Raw genomic sequence first — 18,859 nt, 5'->3', positions numbered from 1 at the left:
CACTCTATCAACGACTACCCTACACGAAATCGGGCTCTCACCATTGTTGACCAGGACAGAACACGCTTCATAAACTCCATTCCTGGGCGGTAAATTCAGAACAGAAGATCTAGGAGCCGAAACAACCCTCCTCCCACCATCACAGGGCAGGAGATCTCGCGTTCCAACGCTCAGGACAAGCCTGTGGGGCCTACCTAGGAGCTCTGTAACATGCTCCATGTCTCCCATGGCGAGAGCTTGACGAACACGAGTAGATGAGACCTGCCCTCTGTCTCCTTCTGTTTGGCTGTCTGGAGACCGACGGTTCTTGTCCATGACAGAGTCTATGACATAAGCTCCAATCCCATACTCCTCGCATAACCTCACCAGCTCGGCTGTGTCCCCAGATGCTCTGTATCCAAACCTGTAGTTTTCTCCTGTCAAAAAGGTTTCATTTCAACTTTTATATATATATACATATACATATATATACTCCAAGGTGTGACAGATATAGGGCTGGGTAAAAAACCCAAATCTTGGGTATCCAACTCAACCCAACTATTATATGAGATGATATCGAATTATAACAGTGAAAAAAAAACTGAAAAAATCTCGAATAACCTGACTCATACCCATCCCTAGTGTGACATTAAACGATATCCTGAGAAAGTAAGTTGAAATTATGAAGTTAACCTGCCACAACTCCGGAAACCCTGAGCTCTTTCGAGAGCTTCTCAACAAACTCTCGAGGGCTTAGATGACGAACACTGGAAAACTCGATTTGGAACTCTTGCGGTGTTATGTTTCCACAATATGAAGTCCAAGAAGAAAGCACCCGTTTTCTGTCACATTTTGCCACTATTGGATCCCTACACAAACAAAAACACAGCTGTTTGTTCATCAGTTATATTTATATCAAACAAACTTGTCAAGTGCACAAGAATCAGAAAATAATGAAAAATACAGAGAATTCTTCATTCTTTCTTTTTGTCTTGAATTCTGGTAAAGGAATGTACAGATATAGAAACAAGGAGTGGAATCATGAAACATATCAAGCAGATATGAAATAACCAGCAAAAGAAAGTCTTAAAGCAGGGAAGTTTAATGAACTTTTGTCGTTAAGCAGCTTGTAGGAAACATTTCCTGGCCCGGGCTAACTTGCATCAATGGAAAAAAAAAAGTTCTTTAAGGCCTCATCGCACGGATGGAAAACACAGGTATCAAGGGCGTTAATACAAGGTTTAACAGTCTTGAGCAATCAGGATGTATATTCATTCATAAGGTGGGGGTAAAAACGGAAATCAGGTTTATATTCGGAGGGAAAGGAACCTAGAAATACGAGAGCAAACATTACCTGGGTTCCCAGCCAAGTACCTCGGCCATTCCAACAAAAGACAATAGATATGGAGTTCCAATTCTTGAAGCTTGAATCGCAAGCTCCCGATGCCCGAGATGTAGAGCATCAAATTTCCCCAGAGCAACAATGCCTCCTGCAAGATCAAATGATTAAAGAACACAAGTAAAGGAGATGCGAAACAAGATTTAGTTAGGCAGTTGTATACTGTATGCCAAGTACAACACTTTGGAACGTTAATGGATAAAATCAACCATTCCGAAGAATTCCCAAGAATACTCTTTTATATAGAGGCCGAAGCTCTAACCAGATATCAAAGAAAAAGACCAACCCAATTCGTATTCCCATCTAGTGAGAGTGTTGGGGAAGAGAATATATTAGGCCATCTTAACCCTACATTTTAATGTAGAGAGGTGGATTTGAACCCGCGACCTCAGACCCCACGGTAAATGGTTTTACCGCTGAACCAGATGCCAAAGAACAGGTAAAAAAATCGAACTCTCCATCCAAAGATAGAATTATGTAAGAAATTTTTTTAAGAACTCCACAACTACATTTCATAGGCAGGAGCGAAATCAGAAAGCAGACAAGTACCTGCAACTGGGGAGGACAACCCTTCATCTTGAAGGTCATGATCATCTTCTTGCTGGCTTCAGAAGGAGAGAAAGACAGAAAATGAGAAACAGGGAATGAAACAAAACTTACATCCCAAAGACAAACCATGAAACGAGCACGAACTGTATCACTGTTACTTCTAAACCCAGAATCTGAGCATCAAATAGAACAAATGCATGATCATTTTCAAGACAGAATCTCTCTTTTCATCAACTGGGTCATCCTGGTTCTCGAACTCAAAGACCTAAATCTTGCTATGGACACGACCCATGACAGTCAAGCTAAACCCCATCTGAAATTTCACATCAATTCGCAGAAGGCACACGAACAATCAAAACAACCTGAAGCAATCGTGGAGAACTGGGACTTCACCGGGAGTCTTGCAGTGAGGACCAGAGGAAGAAACTATCCGGTGCTGCAATCTATGGCCGAAACCGGCGCTAGCCAGAGTCGTCGGAGGTCTGAGAACGAAGGAGGAGAGCTGAACAATCTTCGCACCGCAAAACCCTAACCCTAATCCAAGCATGGATTGACGCCGATCCCACAAGTGCAGAGAGACACGAGAGCCTCCACACAACATGGTTTCGACTGTCAGCTCCGGAGCTTCACAGGCAAAAGGCTCGCACTTTCTCGCAAGACAAGTTCTCCTCCGGACAGCTCAACGCAGTGGTGGTAATGTTGCGTCCACGTTAAAGCCTCTGTCTCATGTAGAGGTCTCGGTATGCCCCTTCCTATAGCGAAATTTAAACATTCGTGTTCTTACGTTGACATTGCCGTAAACATTATCAGAAGAAACTTACAAATCACCACACTGTGCGGTTTGTGCATATTACTGAATGAACTGTACAAAAAAATGGTAATGAATTTGTATTCCATGAAACAGAAGAAAAACCATAAACCTCTACAAGGGGCATAAATCCACTGTGCTCAGAATCATTACCAATTACCAAACAGAAGCTGAAAAAAAAACTTTTTTGTACCTCAAGCTTACTTTCAAAACAGAGAAGAAGAAGAAGAAAAATCTACGAAGTGGGAGCAGATAGTTGCTTCAGTTTTGCCTGCAATATCATCCCTGCTTCATCTGCCAAGCTTTTCTTTGTCGTTGCGACCTGCATGCATTCACCGTTCTTGGTGTCAGAAAGATCCCAAGTGTTGACGGGTTTTTACTTATAAATTGTCAGTTAAGCAGCCTGAGATAGAGGGATCTCCGACGATGATATATAAACGCATAGCCTTATCAAACAGCAAAACATTTCAGCCAAAACCTTGGCACATTCTGAACAAAATCCTTGAATGAACGAACTAATTAGTTCCCATCTCGAGATAATTGTACCGCAACCACAATCCTCAGTTCGAGCATCAACAGTTTGGGCTGAAAGCACTGTTCTTTATTTACCATGGAAAAAAGCATTAAAAACCATTAGCGGAGTACTCTATATTTGAAAATAAGATCGGTTTTAGACCGCTTCAGTTTGGTTTGGTTTGGTTTAGAGCATCTGAGTCAACAACACAACAGAAAATTCCATCTCAACTTCAAGATGGTATCAGAGAAAATACTTTCTCCACAAAAGATCTCACTGTTTTGGATTTTTTATCTTTGGTTTGAAGCCCACACAGATTGGTTTGATTCGTCTATTCATCTCTTCTCAACGAAAAGTTCTTGAATCGAAGTTGTTCGGGATAAACTAACGTTAGATGCTTTTTAGTTGAGTTTCTCGGTAACAAGACACAATGAAGCACGGGGCAAATTTCATCATCAAAACGTACCTCGAGAAGTTGATCAAAGTTTGATTTCAGCAAGTTGATCTTTCTCTCACAATAATCTTTTCCTTCGACCATTGTTTTCTACCCAAAAAAACAGACAAATCCACAAGAACTAAGCCCAGAGAAGGAGCACTTCAACTACATTGACATGAGATTTGAACAGGTAGCTTAGGAAATGCATTGGTGAATTCATCGATGCCCAGTACCTCGACGAAGTAGCCAGTTCCGATATCGACGAGAACCTTACCGGCATCATCAAGCGTGCCAGGTACGTAGAGAGAGGCCGTGAGAGGCATCAGCATCTTCTTCCCTAAAATTCCCAAACACACATAAGCAAAAACAGATTTCTACGAACCATCATGCAATTAGAGAAATCGAATGAGAGAGAGAGAGAGAGAGAGAGAAGGAGGGACCTTGGGGACGAAGAGAGAGATCGTGAAGCGCAGCGGAGGCAGAGTCGAGGCGGGATGTGGCAGTGCGGATATTGTTGAGGCTGTCCTGAAGGAGATTGACTTCGAGATCCGCTTGCTCCTTCAACGCTTTCAGCTGCTCTGCTCCCATCTTCTCCATCTCCCCTCTCGTCGACGACGACGCCATTCTCTCTCCCTCCGCTGAGCTCTGCTTCGCCGCTTCGAATTCGAATCGGAGGCTCTCACTTGAAAGGAAGATGTTCGGCCCAATGGGCCTGCAAGCCAGTCCATTGGGTCTACTTAAAGGCCCATTGGTAGGGCCCACCAATAATAGGTCAATAAGAAGAAAACAAGTTCCGATGCTGAGGACGAATGACGAAAGAATTAATTGGTGGGCTGGTTAGTTGTATTTGGAGATATCCGGCCCGATGGACCTAATGCGTGACAGCTAACCAGACCATTGGGCCCATAAGTGGGGCCCACCGATATTGGGCCTGAACAAGAAAACATGTCCGGATGTTTTAACACGAAGTGACGAATTAATTGGTTGGTCAGTTGTATCATTCGCCCGTATTTATATGGCTATAAACTTGCATGACATGCGAATGAATTGACGTGCAAACAGTATGTATATATTGGCGGACCTAAAACTATTTTTATTTGGGGGCAATAACAATATATGTATAATTTCATATGAATAAGGGCATTTATCAACGTTATTTTATAATGTTATAAAACTTATGAAGAAATTAATTTTTTTTGACTAGTTATATGGGGCACGTACCCCACATATATATTTGCTTCTTGATTTGGTTTCGATTGAGCTATAGTTCTTACAAACCGGTCCCTCTGTTCAATCCCGATATTGCGACGATTCATACATTTCCTGTGAATCGTATCGGGTTGTGTATTAGGTAGTTTCTATATAGTTTTGTTGTATTTTGGCATGTTATAAGAAGAATTTTTCAAAAAAAATCACAAGAGTATTTAATCGCTCATTCATTTTTGCGTTTTCATATAGTTTATTTTTGTTTATAAATGTATTCGCATATAGTTCTAGAGGTTCATATGGATTCGTTTCCATAAAACCGTTTTGAATGTCAATTTGATGATTTATTAGTATTACTTGAAGGCAGGTGAATTTACGGTGAATTGATAGTTCCTTCTTTAGAATTATATATATAGATAGAGAGAGAGAGAGCAATTTTATTTTGGTTTTTTGTTCATATTATAGGTAGGGATGACGTTTCGGGATTCGGGTCAGAATTTTAGCGGTTCGATTTGAAAACGGTTTATTCGGTATTCTAAAATTGGTACCAAATTAATATCATATATTATTCGATTCGGTTCGGTATCGATTCCGGTACGGTTCGGTTTCGGTTTTTGTTAAAAAAAATAGATATTTAAGAAAATTTCGTTTTTCGGAAATTTTATAAAGTTCGATTTCGCTTCGATCTGAAAAATTATGTTCTATAAAAATTATACCCTTTGGAAATTTTGAACGGTACAGATAGAGAAAAATATCAAAATTTTTTATTCGGTACAATTCGATTCTTGCTGAGCGAACCGAAACGTGCACCCGTAATTATAAGGCTTAAAATTGATATCAAATCATGGGATTCGTGAAATAATGTCAGAAGCACAAGAGTAATCATATTAATACATATTTATATATACATCGCGTAAATAAATAAAAAAACAGTCAAATATTTATATATTTGTACGAGATAACATAAAATTGGAAACAAGCGAGGAAACAGACCATTCATAAACTGCTGTCTCGACTGGTCTGAAATTACCCTTTTTTTATTTTTTATTTTTTAAAAAAAGTTTGTTTGTTTGTTTTTGCATCCTCTGCTCTCATTCACGAAATACTCAAACCCCAAAACGATCCACTTATATAATACACAGCAGACAGCGTAGTTAGGGATCTTAACGGATCAGACAAGAACCATAGGAGAAGACAGAGGTCAAAAAATTCCAATATACATATAGTGGTTAATTGACAGAGATTAGGGAGAACAAATATGAATCTTGATGATGAGGATTCAAACTCAACAACGGCACTGACTCGCCGGAAAACCAGACAGGGGGCAACGTGAAACCACTCCGCGGTTTCTGTGTCAGGACAGCCGATGAAGCTGTCCCTTTATGGCATAATTAATGAAGAGGACAAATAGCTGATCCAGACCCATTAGCAGACCAGAGCTTTTATGGCGTTCAACACTGTTCAATCTGTCTCTCTCCACAAAAAAAGCTTCTCCCGAAAACAAATCTTGCACCGAAGTCCTAAAAACCCTAATGAAAAACCCTAATATCAGAACAATCGCTAATTCGCTAACTTTCAGACAACTCCCAGATCCTCAGGAACTGACTAAGTCGCGCTAACACTAACTCCCCAAAAAAAAAATGTACCCTTTTTTGCCATTAAAGCGCACAAGACACTCACCAAGAACGCAAAGAACACATTGACATAAACAAAGCTATATATATATACCATGTTGTCCTACGCAACTTATATATCGGAAGCCATGAGAGTGCAAAGGCAAGACCTTGGTTTCGATCGCGGGTTCGGAGTCAACGTGGATCCTCCTCTCTCCGACCCGACCGTGCTGCCCCACCCGACAAAGAGGCTAACAAGTTGAGATGGCCCGGGAGATAGTTTCCCACTCTCGCCGCCGAGGCCTCTCCCATGGCGGCGGCAGCCTGCTGTTGCTGGTGGACGAAGAGCGCAGCCGGTTGCTGCGTTATGGACGCCGACATGGGGAGCTCCCGCCGCCGCGGAGAAGCTCCAAACCTGTCCGAAGTCGGGTCTCGCCGGTACTGCCCAGAACCCAGCTTGTGTAGCTGACCCCACGAACGAACCCATTGTGTGACCCACCGACGTAACTCCCCCGTCGTCCTTACCTACGCCGCCGCATCCGCCGCCAGAATCTTCCTCTGCTCTGACACGCTTCCCGAGTATGAAAGGAGACGGACCCGACAAGGGTTTATGGTCGAGAGACGAGGATGTCGAGGGAAAGGACATGGAGTTTCCACCGCCGTGAACGGACATGGAAGCGCTGGAGAAGCTCGCTGGGGTTGTACCTGTTCCGGTGGCGGCTATAATGGAAGGCTCGGCCTGACGGAGGAGATGATCATCTTCTTGCTGGCTTCAGAAGGAGAGAAAGACAGAAAATGAGAAACAGGGAATGAAACAAAACTTACATCCCAAAGACAAACCATGAAACGAGCACGAACTGTATCACTGTTACTTCTAAACCCAGAATCTGAGCATCAAATAGAACAAATGCATGATCATTTTCAAGACAGAATCTCTCTTTTCATCAACTGGGTCATCCTGGTTCTCGAACTCAAAGACCTAAATCTTGCTATGGACACGACCCATGACAGTCAAGCTAAACCCCATCTGAAATTTCACATCAATTCGCAGAAGGCACACGAACAATCAAAACAACCTGAAGCAATCGTGGAGAACTGGGACTTCACCGGGAGTCTTGCAGTGAGGACCAGAGGAAGAAACTATCCGGTGCTGCAATCTATGGCCGAAACCGGCGCTAGCCAGAGTCGTCGGAGGTCTGAGAACGAAGGAGGAGAGCTGAACAATCTTCGCACCGCAAAACCCTAACCCTAATCCAAGCATGGATTGACGCCAAACCCGAGCAGCGCAGATAATGGGCATCCGAATCCTCCTCCCTCTTCCGTCGACCTTACTGTGACGATCCTTAGATGGAGGCTTCTTGACGGCGAGAGCTCCTTTACCCACCGACAACGAATTCTGCCGGTGACGTTCGATTATGGCGCCGTTGGAGACGCCGTTACCAGCTCCGTCAGTATTCGACATGGGTCGAGCTTAATTTCAGATGAGAACGAGAGAATCAGGGTTGAGTGTGGTTTTGAAGGATCTGACAGCGAGGAAGAGGATGGAATGGAGGAGGAGGAGGAGTTTTTTCCGAGTGAGAGAAGCTAATGATTGAGCGGCAGGAGCTGGTGGAGACAGGAAGGAGGGCACATGGCTGGTGGGTCCTACACAGCTCACTGGTGGTTTTTTGCTCAGTTTACCTTTTTTTCCCTTTTCTTTTTCTGAAGTCAAGATTTTTTGTCTGAACGCGGTGGAGCTCACGCGCTGGGAACTGCCTTCTGGGGACCACCCTCCGGCAGGGGAATTTATCAAGTGGGGCCCGGCTCCAGCTCGCTACGTGCATTTAAGGGACGTTATCCATTTTTACCCTGCCACGTCATCATCTGCCGGTAGGTAGGATTCTCATCACCGCGCTCTCTCTCTCTCTCTCCCCTTGTTTCTTCTGCCCTTTCGTAAGAATTTTCCTAGGGTTTACCGTTGTCATCTACGCACGAGTGAAAAAAAAAAAAAAACACGTCAACTGTTTGATTTTGAGTTTATTTTAAAAAAATTACCTCCATATTAAACCGAAAATTAAAATGTAACAAGAGGTTACGGATCGCTACTTTGCAATGTTGATTTGGATGTCATATCTCATGTTTAAAGTTGCATTAATTGTTGTTGTTGTTTTGTGTCTTTTCCAGTTGTGATCATTACAAAAACTCTTGGTAATAAAGGACATATGACCTATGCAAATAAATTATTTCATTGTTCCTTCAATTCCTTACACTTGCGGATTATAAAATTTACATTTACAACCATCTTTTTTTACTTTTACCACATGTATGCCTCTCGCTCTACTTGGCAGTTATCTCACATGCAAATGTACGTATACGATGCAGAGTACAACACATTTTTGTAAAATTGCATTTAATTATATATTGTATGTCACTAAATCCACTGTTTAATACTGAAACCACCAGCTCTGTACGTAGACTGTACCCTTTTGTGCATAAACAGTTGATAAGATAGTCGCGGTGAGGCAAGTTCATCAAAGGAGACAATCAACAGGCTAATTGATTGGCTACTAGTAGACTTTGTCTTCTACACTTACACATATATATATATATATATATATATATAATATGTATATGTACGTCGTACCACGTGTTGTACGTAAAATTTGAAAAATCAACACCTCATCTTTGTGTTTGTGTGGACCAAAGCCATTTTGGCTTTCCTCTTAACGGAAATGGCGTCATTTTATCATCCTTGTAAATTACCCTCTCATGCATGAGCTCTCATGCATAAAACTCGCAAATTCATGTGTATACGCACACGTGCTACTACTATATGTTATTTGTAAATTAAAGAATATTTCACTGGTTTTATGAACTAAATCCTTAGAAAATATATATATATATATATATTTCCTATATGATCGTTTAAATGATTTTTATCCTAGTTATAAAACTTAATATAAAAAGCGTAACGAATTTGTAAATATGATATGTACGATAATGCAAAATAGTTTGTTTTATGTTCTAGACCCTATTGTGCATGATATTATCTAGTAATTAATATATATATATATATATATATGTATATATATATATGGCAATCGAAAAATCTAATTGTGAGCCTCAATGTCGTATGCAATAATTGAAATGGTATTCTATTTCTATTATATATAGTTGTAATCAAATATTCGCTTTCCACCCTATGCATTCAACCACTCCGATCCTCACAATAATATATATATATATATATATATATATATATACACACACACATACAAGAATATTAAATTAATAATCCCACTTGGCAGACCAAATAAGGGATTTGATTTGTCGTCGCGTCGAGATTTTTCCTCCGTGACATGATTTCTTTATGATTTAATAGCGGAACATTCTTTAACAGCCTCATTATTATATATTATCTTGTTAATATTTATTATGATTATTGTCGTATCCGAAAATATTTAATTAATACTAATCGATTTTATAATCCGTGATATGTCATATTCCGAGCTTATGCAATCATGATATGTTACAAATAATATACAGAATAATTAAAAAGCGCAATTTTTATTAAAGGATACATGATTTGAAAGATGAAGAAAAAGAAAAAGAATGATTTAAATGTAAGCAAAATTATATTTGCGCTATCAAAACAAATATATCTTAAAAAATTGAACAGATATAATTTTTAAGTTAAATTGATTGGATTCAAAACAAATATAAAAAGATAATTAAAATTTTGAAAAATCTAATCAGAAAATAATTTTTTCTAATGAAAATCGAATACAAAATGAATCCATATAAAGCATGAACTAAACTAAAACCAATTATAAATTTAAATGAGAATATTTTTTTCCAAATAAAAATTTAATTCGAAAATAATGAAAGTGAAATTCAAAAATCAAGATGCTCACTTCTAATACACAAACCGAGTTGCAAATGAATATTAATTGTGCACCATAAACCGACAGTATTAGTATATGGAATAACATTAATTTTAGAAAAACAAATACATCGTTACTATTGCATGTTCGTCATGGCAATGCAGGAAATTAGAAAGTTGAATTTTGTCGTCTCCTTGATTCTCAAAGATTAAATTTAATATGTGGCTGAAACATATGGTCCGAAGGGATTTAAATATATTTCTGCATTCTCATCATATACATATATATATATATATAATTTAATGCGTTATTTACCGAGCTTTCTTATATCGAGTTAAAATCCCGAATACTGTTTTCTTGTATAATTGTATTCGGCCTAACTCTTTGTATAATTTAATTATAATTTAAGGTATATATATATATATTACGAAAATGGTCCACTGATTCGTGTTTCCATGGTTGAGAGACAATAAAATTATTTTAAATTCTAGATCCAATTTTACTGGTGGAGAAGAGGGAACGCAATTAATCATGTGACTAAAGGTTGAGTTTAGACTCGGAAGATTAAATAGATCGAAAACCCAACGAACGTTCTGTTTATCGAAAAAAAAAGTTTGTTTTCTTTGTCCTGTATGTTATGAAACTGCAAAGAAAAAAATCCTTTACCGAATGACCTTTATCATTGTCGTGATATTTAATAGTGTGTGTACACATTTATTTTCCTTCATGGATATAAAGTCGGACGAATAATTTGACAATTGTATCAAAACAGCTGGAGCCCAACTCTCCAACTGTTTAATTTGTTTTGTGATTATTTATTTTGCTTATTTATGTTACGAGAAGGTGACAGTTCTGCCCTAAAAATAATCAACTTCTGTTTCATTTAGATGTCAGTCCACGTGGCCGTGCCTCTCTAGATTTTCTTCTTCTTCATGCCCAATGAGATTACGCCACGTCATTGAGTTCAAGGATTCTCTCATGGAGGATTTTTTTTGGTTTGGGATTTTAGTTTTTCGGACTGTAATACGTAAACATAAATTATTGTAAAACCATATATATATATATATATATATATACGTAAACATAAATTATTGTAAAACCATATATATATATATATACTTTTTGGGATTTTAAACTTGCGGCCGAATAAAAAATTAATTTCAGATCGCCTATTTATATATAATCGTAATTAAAAGGAATTAAATCAATTATATTAAATTTTTTAAAGATATAAATATAACTTACATCAAATATGAAAATAATTTTAAAAAACTAAAAAAAAAACTTTTTACAAAATAAATATTTTTGAATAAAAAACGATCCAAAACAGACCAAAAGTTCATATAAAAAATGAATGAACGCATAATTTTTTTTAAAAAAAATCCAAATAAAAAGTAAAAGAATAGAAACCCAAAATATCTATAGGATTTGATGTGGACTTTCATTCTATCAAAATATTACTTTTTAAAAAAAAAATTAATATTCAAGCTGACAGCTAGAAAAAAAATTATGATACAAGTGTTGGCTAGCATTTAGCAAAATATGAACCGGCAAATACCGAGAAAAAGATTTTAATGCATTTAGAAAGGGCTTACATTGATAATTCCTTAATCACAAACAGGGATGGTTATTTCGGATTTCGGTTCGGGATTGATTATTTCGGTTATAAAAAAACTATAACCATTTGATTTTTATATAAACTTTGATTCGGTTCGATTATTTTTCAATTCAATTCGATTCATTTTGTATTCAATTTTTTTTGGATAAAAACTCATTTTTTCAAAAAATTCAGTTTTTTCACTAATTTTTTTAAACGATTCGATTCGGTTCAGTTTCAGTTTTTTCATACTTAAAAATAATCGTTTGGTCTTTATGTCAAGTTCGATTCGATTATGGTTATATTTTATTCTTATTGGTTAGCATTCGGCTATTCTGTTAATAAACAAAATGACCATCCTTTATCACAAGTCATATAGCATGAGAGGGGAATGAGCTGCTTTGCTCTAACGGGAACTGTCCTCAAGAACAGTTAACCCCTTAAATCTTGAATTTGTTCTCATGATCCTCGTATCTGTCCGTGACAGAATCCCGCATCATAGAAAAACCAACTGAGTGGTGTTGTCCTCATAAGCATTACAAACCCTGACATGATCTCTGTCTTCAAGATTCGCTCGGGATGACATTGAAGAAATGATAGATTTCTTCTTCATCGGTTACTCCGATCTCCGTTGAGCAGACGGAACAGGTAACGGGGTTGAAAGTTTCGCTGTCCGCTGGACCGGGTTCTTCACGGTCCACGGGCTCGAGCTCTCTCCCTCTTTTCCGGCCTTTTCTCGGGGTTCTTGCACTTTGCTTGTGAACTCTGTCCTTTTCCACCTTACAGTTCACAACAAAGACCGCCCTATACTGCGTCAAGTACTTCTCGTGCCTGCAAAGAACCACATGCCAAGTAGGTTCAGTTACGATGAAATGCGAGATTTTGACAGCAAGACATCCAACTATATCTTTAAGCAATGGTTATGGGGTTTCCAAAAAGACAGAGAAAGAAACCGAGCATATTGGCCATTGTATCGGTTTCTTACTAAAAGACTGTTGCCGTCACCATTAGTTTTGCAAAAGGTGACACTTTCTAGTTTCTAGAACCAGAAAACAACAATGACTGAGTCTCTACATACAGTGTCCAAAGTTTGTTACTTTCCGGGTCCAGCAATTCACTTTCACCCTTACCGAAGATGTACTTACCATATTAAGCGAATATTACCGCAATCCAAGTTCACGGGTTATCTTGGAATATTATATCAAGACTCAAAGCAGACAGTGGAACATGTAACATGCCAGTGTCGGAGGATGATGAAACTGAATACTCTATCAAGCAAGTGAAGATTACCTTTGACACTCGAAGCAGACGGTGGTGAAACAAGCCGGACAGCTGAGAATGGCATCGGAAGTACGCCCGCCTCTTCGCTTGTGCATCCACATTTCATCTTTGTCGTCCATATCTGAATCATAGAACTCTGGCTTGACAGAGTAGTCGATTTCATCGTCCTCTGACACTGTCACATGTTTCGAAACATCGATCAGTTAATGGTACAAGGAATCAAGGATAGGGTATCTTCCCCATTCAAAGACCGTAATCACCAATCATGAACTCATCTGAACTGACATAGGATCCTCATAGACGCCATTAATCTCGGCACATTATAGATAGGGCAAAAGAACATCACAACAAACCCTAGAATCTGAAGAAAACACTTCTTGTCCGTAATCTCGGGCTAAAATCGCCATGGCTGACACTCTGACTAAGATAGGTCACAGCCATTAACCAGAAAAGTTGGTAAATAAGAGCTCCAACGTTCTACAAATCAAATCCGCATTTGTTCAAGAGCCCAAAACTAACAATTCGAGCATTACAGACGAAACCCATAAGCGAAATCACTTGACTTTTGGGAAATTAATCTGATGGTGAAGGATCTTATGGATTACAAATGGAAAAAGCGATAATCTTTTCCAAACCCATGAGAAACCAATGCATGTAGAAGAGGATTTAACGCATATATCGGCCGAAATCGCAAGTGAACGAAGATCTCAATGGGATTGAAAGGAAAGCGATAATAGAACTTACCGGTTTGCTGAGAATTGGTCGGGGAATCCATGGATTGATCTTTGCCGCTTGATTCCTGTCTGTTTTCCATAACGTGTCTCGCTCTCGCTCTCCCTCTCGTCGACGATGTTGTATCAGAAATGCACGAGCGTTCTCGTGCTCTGTAGAGTCGGGTCGGCTATTCGGGATTTACATTTTTACCCCTCGACTGAGAAATTTGCAGAGTATTTTAAAATAGGGAAATAGAAAAAAATACATCAATTTGATTAAATCTTACATGTAAACTAACTGATTAAATCTTACATTTTTTTGGAAAATTTTTACAAAGACGCTGACGATAATGCTTTCCGTTAAAAATTATTGATCTGAATTGTCTTTATCTATCACCTATCACGTAGAAACTAAATCAGATTATTTTGCCACAGAACTCGGATTATCAATTTAAACTGAAATAAATTCACTCGGTTTAGATCACATTGCAATAAAATAATTTTACAATGATTTTGTAACGCTTTACAATGTAACAATTTCGTTGCAAATATCATCATTTAATAATTAATATGATTTAACCGTCGAAAAAATAAGGGAAAAAACCCTAAAAATTCCTTAACTTGTATTTTGGAGTAATATTAATTCCTAAACTTGTAGAGGTGCCTATTAATTCCCAAACTTGCAAAATTTAACACGTTAAATACTGAACTTGTTAAACGGTTCCATAATCATCCATAGTGTTATTTGGTCAAAAAAAAGAGTTGACCGATCCGACGTGGCATGTGACGTGGTGATAATTTTCTGAGTTGACTCGCCACGTCAACTCGTTTTTTTTACCAAATAACGTTATGGATGATTATGGAACCGCTTAACAAGTTCAGGATTTAACGTGTTCAATTTTGCAAGTTTGGGAATTAATAGGCACCTCTACAAGTTTAGGAATTAATATTACTCCAAAATATAAGTTCAGAAATTTTTAGAATTTTTATGAATAAAGTATGACTATCTTTTAATTTCTAAATTGGTTATATATATAAGAACTTTAGCTATATAACTTTAGGTCCAGATTTTATCATAATAATAACAATATTTTGTTATAGAGAAAATAATCTAATAATGGTATTTTTTCTATCAAATATTTAAAATCTAAATTGATTATTAATTGTTTTAGAAAAGTATATTAAAAAGGATATTTAGAAAAAATACATTTAATTTAGAAATATTTTTTTTAATATATTTTTTAAAACAATTCATAATCAATTTAGAAATTAAAAGATAATTATATTTTATTTACAAAAATCCTAAAAAATTTTGAATTGTATTTTGGAGTAATATTAATTCCAAAACTTGTAGAGGTGCCTATTAATTCTCAAACTTGCAAAATTGAACACGTTAAATCCTGAACTTGTTAAGTGGTTCCATAATCGTCCATAGCGTTATTTGATAAAAAAAACGAGTTGACCGATCCGACGTGTCACGTGACGTGGCGAGCCAACTCAGAAAATTACCGCCACGTCAGCGCCACGTCGGATCGGTCAACTCGTTTTTTTGACCAAATAACGCTATGGACGGTTATGGTACCGTTTAACAAGTTCAGGATTTAACGTGTTCAATTTTGCAAGTTTGGGAATTAATAGGCACCTCTACAAGTTTAGGAATTAATATTACTCCAAAATACAAGTTCAGGAATTTTTATGGTTTTTTCCCAAAAAATAAATACAGAAATTTACAACAAAATTGCGTTGCAAATCCAATTAATAATGAAATTTCTTTGTAAAATTAAAACAAATTTATAGTTATGATTGATTACGGTTTTGACACCTTTTTGAAACGAAATTCGTTAGTAATTGGATTTGCAACGAAATCGTATTGTAATATTTTTCTATATATTTAACATCCAAACACAATTCAAACACTATCCATCAACAATTTCTAACTCTAAAAATTATCTAAAACATCTCTCTATCTCCCACTCTTGAAAAAATCAAATAAAATATATTTTATTATTTTATTAAATATTTAGTTTATTATTTTTGTTAATTATTTATTTATAAATATTAATTTATAACTCTTAAATAAATTTTATAATTCTATAAATATATATATATTTATTATCTTTATTCAATATTTATATTATTTTCTTGCTGGATTAATCCACAAAAAATCTCAAACTTGTTAAAATATTTCATATAAAACCTTAAACTTGCAATCTTCCATATAATGAGCCATGTATTTATGTAAAAAAATTATTACATATTTGAAAAAAATACAATTTTTTTCCTCCTATATTTAATTTCTGATTTTTTTTTTTTAACACTTTGTTCCTTTTATAATTCGATTATACAAATAAGGAAGGTTTTGTATTTTTTTTCAAATAGTTCATGTATACTTTTTCTTTCCATTTTGTTTTCTTGCATATCTAATATTTGTTAACAGCAAATTTCTATCAATATCTAAACCTGTTTATCACTTAAGGTAAATTTATAACATGAATCCACCGTAATATGAAAACTAACCCCCGGATATGTTTCTATATATTTGTGTACTTGTATAGGGTTGCTTTCTATTTTCCATTTTTCACTCTAAATAATATGTATATTTCCATTATTAACATCATCATTTACGGCTATAAATATGAGGAAATATGTGCAATAAGCAAAATATCAAAAGAGAGAAAGAAAAAAAAGGACAGATAATGGGCGGCATGAAAGTTGTATCTTTTGCTCTTCTCGTTGTTCTTCTCTTGTGTGTCGGTTAGTCGTCTTCTTTCATTCGATTTAGCTACTTCTATTGTTCTTTTTTGACGATTTTCAGACAATGAAGACAAAAAAATGCGTTCAATTTCATGTGTAAGATTGTTTTAACATCTTTCTGCGAAATCAAACCAAAAGTATAGCCGCTATTTTTCTTATTGTATAATCACTTCTTCGGGCCAATAATAAAATTATCTAGACTCGCCAATGTATTTATGTGCAGAAAACTCACAAACCCTCTATTATCCCAAGAGCAAAATGGGTCTTACTCGCGAGCCAACCCATATTTTACCGAGTTAGTCTCGGTAAATTTGAGTACAAAAAAAACGGGTCGAATGAGTCAGTTTGTCACGAGTCGAACTGAACTCGTTGCGAGTCAGGTCACGAGCCGAAAAACTATTTTTAATTTTTTTTTAAAATATTTTTTAATGTATTTATATTTTTATTATAATCTTCCTTTTTCTATCTTATTTTGGAACATTTAATCTATGATCATCTATTATATGTATGGCTAACAACATTTAAATTATGTTCTTTCAGTTATAAGGTATTTGGTTCATGGGCCGACCTGTTTGATTCATGATCTAAAACGAATCAGATTGAACCAAATATTTTTCGGTTCGCTAAAAAACGGATCGAGTTGAATTGAGCTTAAAAAAAATTCTGAGATCAAGATCGGTTGGGTTAGTTTGGAATGGACTAATCCGTTTTACACCCTTACCTAAAAGCGTTGTTATCAAAAACACCTTGAAGCTCGAAATCTTGATGATTCTTTTTCATATATACGCATGATACGATCTTCATTTTTTTTTTTTTTTGAATATTCAGATGTTGAGGTAGCAAGGGGTAACTCCTTGTGTTGCAACACTCATCCAGAGTTTGGGAAATGCGACACAAAGGATGAGGAGGGAAAGTGCAACCAATGGTGTCTGAAGGGATGCAGCAATGGCAAGGGAGGTTGGTGTAAGCCTCTCCCTCGTGGCAAACAATGCCATTGCTATTGTTAGAACAATCTACATATATATCGGCATTCTCTCTTTCCGGTTTTTTATTTATATATGAGGCTATATATATATATATATGGGGAGATTCATGAATAAGGTCATGGTTATAACATTTTCTTTCTTGGTGTTTCATCATCTAATATAAGATATATAAGAAGACTATTTTGGAATTTTGGAATTTTGGAAGCGAACACTCGAATTTTTTCTATTTTGGATGGAAAAACGTAACCAATTCGTATTAGAATCTTCTGATAGATTGGATAAAGAAAATTTTTCACTGTTAATCACCACCATCGGAATAAATGATTGTGTTTAATTATTACTTCAAGGCCATGTGAATTCTCCTCTCCAAGTACGGATATTCGAACCCGGGTTACGAAGGAGTTTTGCTCTCTTTTTTTACCAGTTGAGCAACCCAATTTTGAGCATAACATACCGAACTTCATGTGGCATAGCATGGAGCGGAAGAACTGTCCGATCACGAAGGTGAAGAACATGTTCACTGACACGTTTATGGACTGACCAGCTGACCTAATCTCCAACGGAAAAATCTCATTCGGCACCAGTCATCCCTACGGTCTCCCATGACCACGCAAAACCCGCCACGTAGATGCATATCATAGCTAGGATGACGTCAGCATCGACCCTTGTTAACGTGCCTTCTCCTCTGAGCCCGAACTTCCACCCGATCATTGACCCGACACCGATCTGAAATTATCAGAAACAAACTCGAGTTTTTGAGATTTCTTGATTCGTACTCTACCTTTTGTTTTTCGTTTATAGAACATTTTGACAGTAAACGCAGCTGCATCAAGATCGTCTGAACACCACCTTCAAGGAATAGAGCCCTCCTCCGTCCGAATTTATCGACGGTGGAAATGGAGACGATGGTGGAAATTACGTTAACCAGTCCGGTGATAGCAGCAGAAGAGATGCATCGTCTCCAAACCCTAGTGTCTTGAACAGGTCAGGATCATAGAATATGATGACATTGATCCCTATAAACTGTTGAAAAAATGGAATCATCGTACAAAATGTGAGTTGTGGTCTGTATCTCGCCTCCATAATCGTTTTATTTGGCATCTAAAGATTTATATTACATGTATATGTCTATATTTTTTATTAAAAAATATTAAAAAGATT

The 18,859-nt window shown here is 37.0% G+C and overlaps 5 protein-coding genes across 6 annotated transcripts in view; 1 reads left to right on the top strand and 4 right to left on the bottom strand.

The window, feature by feature from the left end:
* LOC104818378 (FAD synthetase 2, chloroplastic-like) overlaps nucleotides 1-2,709 on the bottom strand; it is a 3,624-nt gene extending 915 nt beyond the window's left edge. The window contains exons 1-5 of one of the 2 annotated variants that reach the window (XM_019203090.1): nucleotides 2,290-2,709; nucleotides 1,928-1,983; nucleotides 1,334-1,469; nucleotides 673-848; nucleotides 1-416 (exon numbers count right to left, since the gene is read on the bottom strand). In XM_019203090.1, coding sequence (XP_019058635.1) covers nucleotides 1-416; nucleotides 673-848; nucleotides 1,334-1,469; nucleotides 1,928-1,983; nucleotides 2,290-2,528 — 1,023 coding nt within the window. In that variant the 5' untranslated portion in view covers nucleotides 2,529-2,709. The remainder of the gene's footprint in view (nucleotides 417-672; nucleotides 849-1,333; nucleotides 1,470-1,927; nucleotides 1,984-2,289) is intronic. The other variant, XM_010547946.1, reaches the window with a different exon arrangement.
* A 93-nt stretch (nucleotides 2,710-2,802) lies between these two features.
* LOC104818379 (probable prefoldin subunit 5) lies at nucleotides 2,803-4,352 on the bottom strand. Its single transcript, XM_010547947.2, has 4 exons — nucleotides 4,126-4,352; nucleotides 3,919-4,022; nucleotides 3,716-3,793; nucleotides 2,803-3,057 (listed from the first exon to the last, which is right to left on the bottom strand). Exons 1-4 carry the CDS (start codon nucleotides 4,307-4,309, stop codon nucleotides 2,971-2,973), a joined length of 453 nt encoding a protein of 150 aa, XP_010546249.1. The 5' UTR covers nucleotides 4,310-4,352; the 3' UTR covers nucleotides 2,803-2,970.
* A 1,565-nt stretch (nucleotides 4,353-5,917) lies between these two features.
* Nucleotides 5,918-7,250, bottom strand: LOC104818522 (transcription factor TCP7). The gene is given in 3 exon segments (XM_019203055.1): nucleotides 5,918-6,420; nucleotides 6,675-6,886; nucleotides 6,888-7,250. Coding segments are annotated over 2 exon segments (477 nt in total). The 5' UTR covers nucleotides 7,178-7,250; the 3' UTR covers nucleotides 5,918-6,420; nucleotides 6,675-6,699.
* Nucleotides 7,251-12,306: 5,056 nt separating this feature from the next.
* Nucleotides 12,307-14,136, bottom strand: LOC104818377 (E2F-associated phosphoprotein). The gene is made up of 3 exons (XM_010547945.2): nucleotides 13,990-14,136; nucleotides 13,255-13,420; nucleotides 12,307-12,795 (listed from the first exon to the last, which is right to left on the bottom strand). The coding sequence occupies exons 1-3, from the start codon at nucleotides 14,057-14,059 to the stop codon at nucleotides 12,528-12,530; spliced, it is 504 nt and encodes a 167-aa protein (XP_010546247.1). The 5' UTR covers nucleotides 14,060-14,136; the 3' UTR covers nucleotides 12,307-12,527.
* Nucleotides 14,137-16,638: 2,502 nt separating this feature from the next.
* Nucleotides 16,639-17,794, top strand: LOC109116863 (defensin-like protein 22). The gene is made up of 2 exons (XM_019203075.1): nucleotides 16,639-16,712; nucleotides 17,541-17,794. Exons 1-2 carry the CDS (start codon nucleotides 16,655-16,657, stop codon nucleotides 17,717-17,719), a joined length of 237 nt encoding a protein of 78 aa, XP_019058620.1. The 5' UTR covers nucleotides 16,639-16,654; the 3' UTR covers nucleotides 17,720-17,794.
* The last annotated feature ends 1,065 nt before the right edge of the window (nucleotides 17,795-18,859 follow it).

Source organism: Tarenaya hassleriana, unplaced genomic scaffold (genome assembly GCF_000463585.1).
Source record: "Tarenaya hassleriana unplaced genomic scaffold, ASM46358v1 Cleome29, whole genome shotgun sequence".
Classification (NCBI taxonomy): Eukaryota; Viridiplantae; Streptophyta; class Magnoliopsida; order Brassicales; family Cleomaceae; genus Tarenaya; species Tarenaya hassleriana.
This window is presented reverse-complemented; position numbering and strand designations above follow the sequence as displayed.

Excerpts from the sequence above, each read along its gene's own strand:
- LOC109116863 (XM_019203075.1), top strand. The coding sequence starts at position 16,655 with ATGGGCGGCATGAAAGTTGTATCTTTTGCTCTTCTCGTTGTTCTTCTC. Across the intron at positions 16,713-17,540 it reads TGTTCTTCTCTTGTGTGTCG|ATGTTGAGGTAGCAAGGGGT; the intron begins GTTAGTCGTCTT and ends TTGAATATTCAG.
- LOC104818377 (XM_010547945.2), bottom strand. The coding sequence starts at position 14,059 with ATGGAAAACAGACAGGAATCAAGCGGCAAAGATCAATCCATGGATTCC. Across the intron at positions 13,421-13,989 it reads GACCAATTCTCAGCAAACCG|TGTCAGAGGACGATGAAATC; the intron begins GTAAGTTCTATT and ends AACATGTGACAG. Across the intron at positions 12,796-13,254 it reads GTCTGCTTCGAGTGTCAAAG|GCACGAGAAGTACTTGACGC; the intron begins GTAATCTTCACT and ends GGTTCTTTGCAG.
- LOC104818379 (XM_010547947.2), bottom strand. The coding sequence starts at position 4,309 with ATGGCGTCGTCGTCGACGAGAGGGGAGATGGAGAAGATGGGAGCAGAG. Across the intron at positions 3,794-3,918 it reads GAACTGGCTACTTCGTCGAG|AAAACAATGGTCGAAGGAAA; the intron begins GTACTGGGCATC and ends TTTTTTGGGTAG. Across the intron at positions 3,058-3,715 it reads ACTTTGATCAACTTCTCGAG|GTCGCAACGACAAAGAAAAG; the intron begins GTACGTTTTGAT and ends GAATGCATGCAG.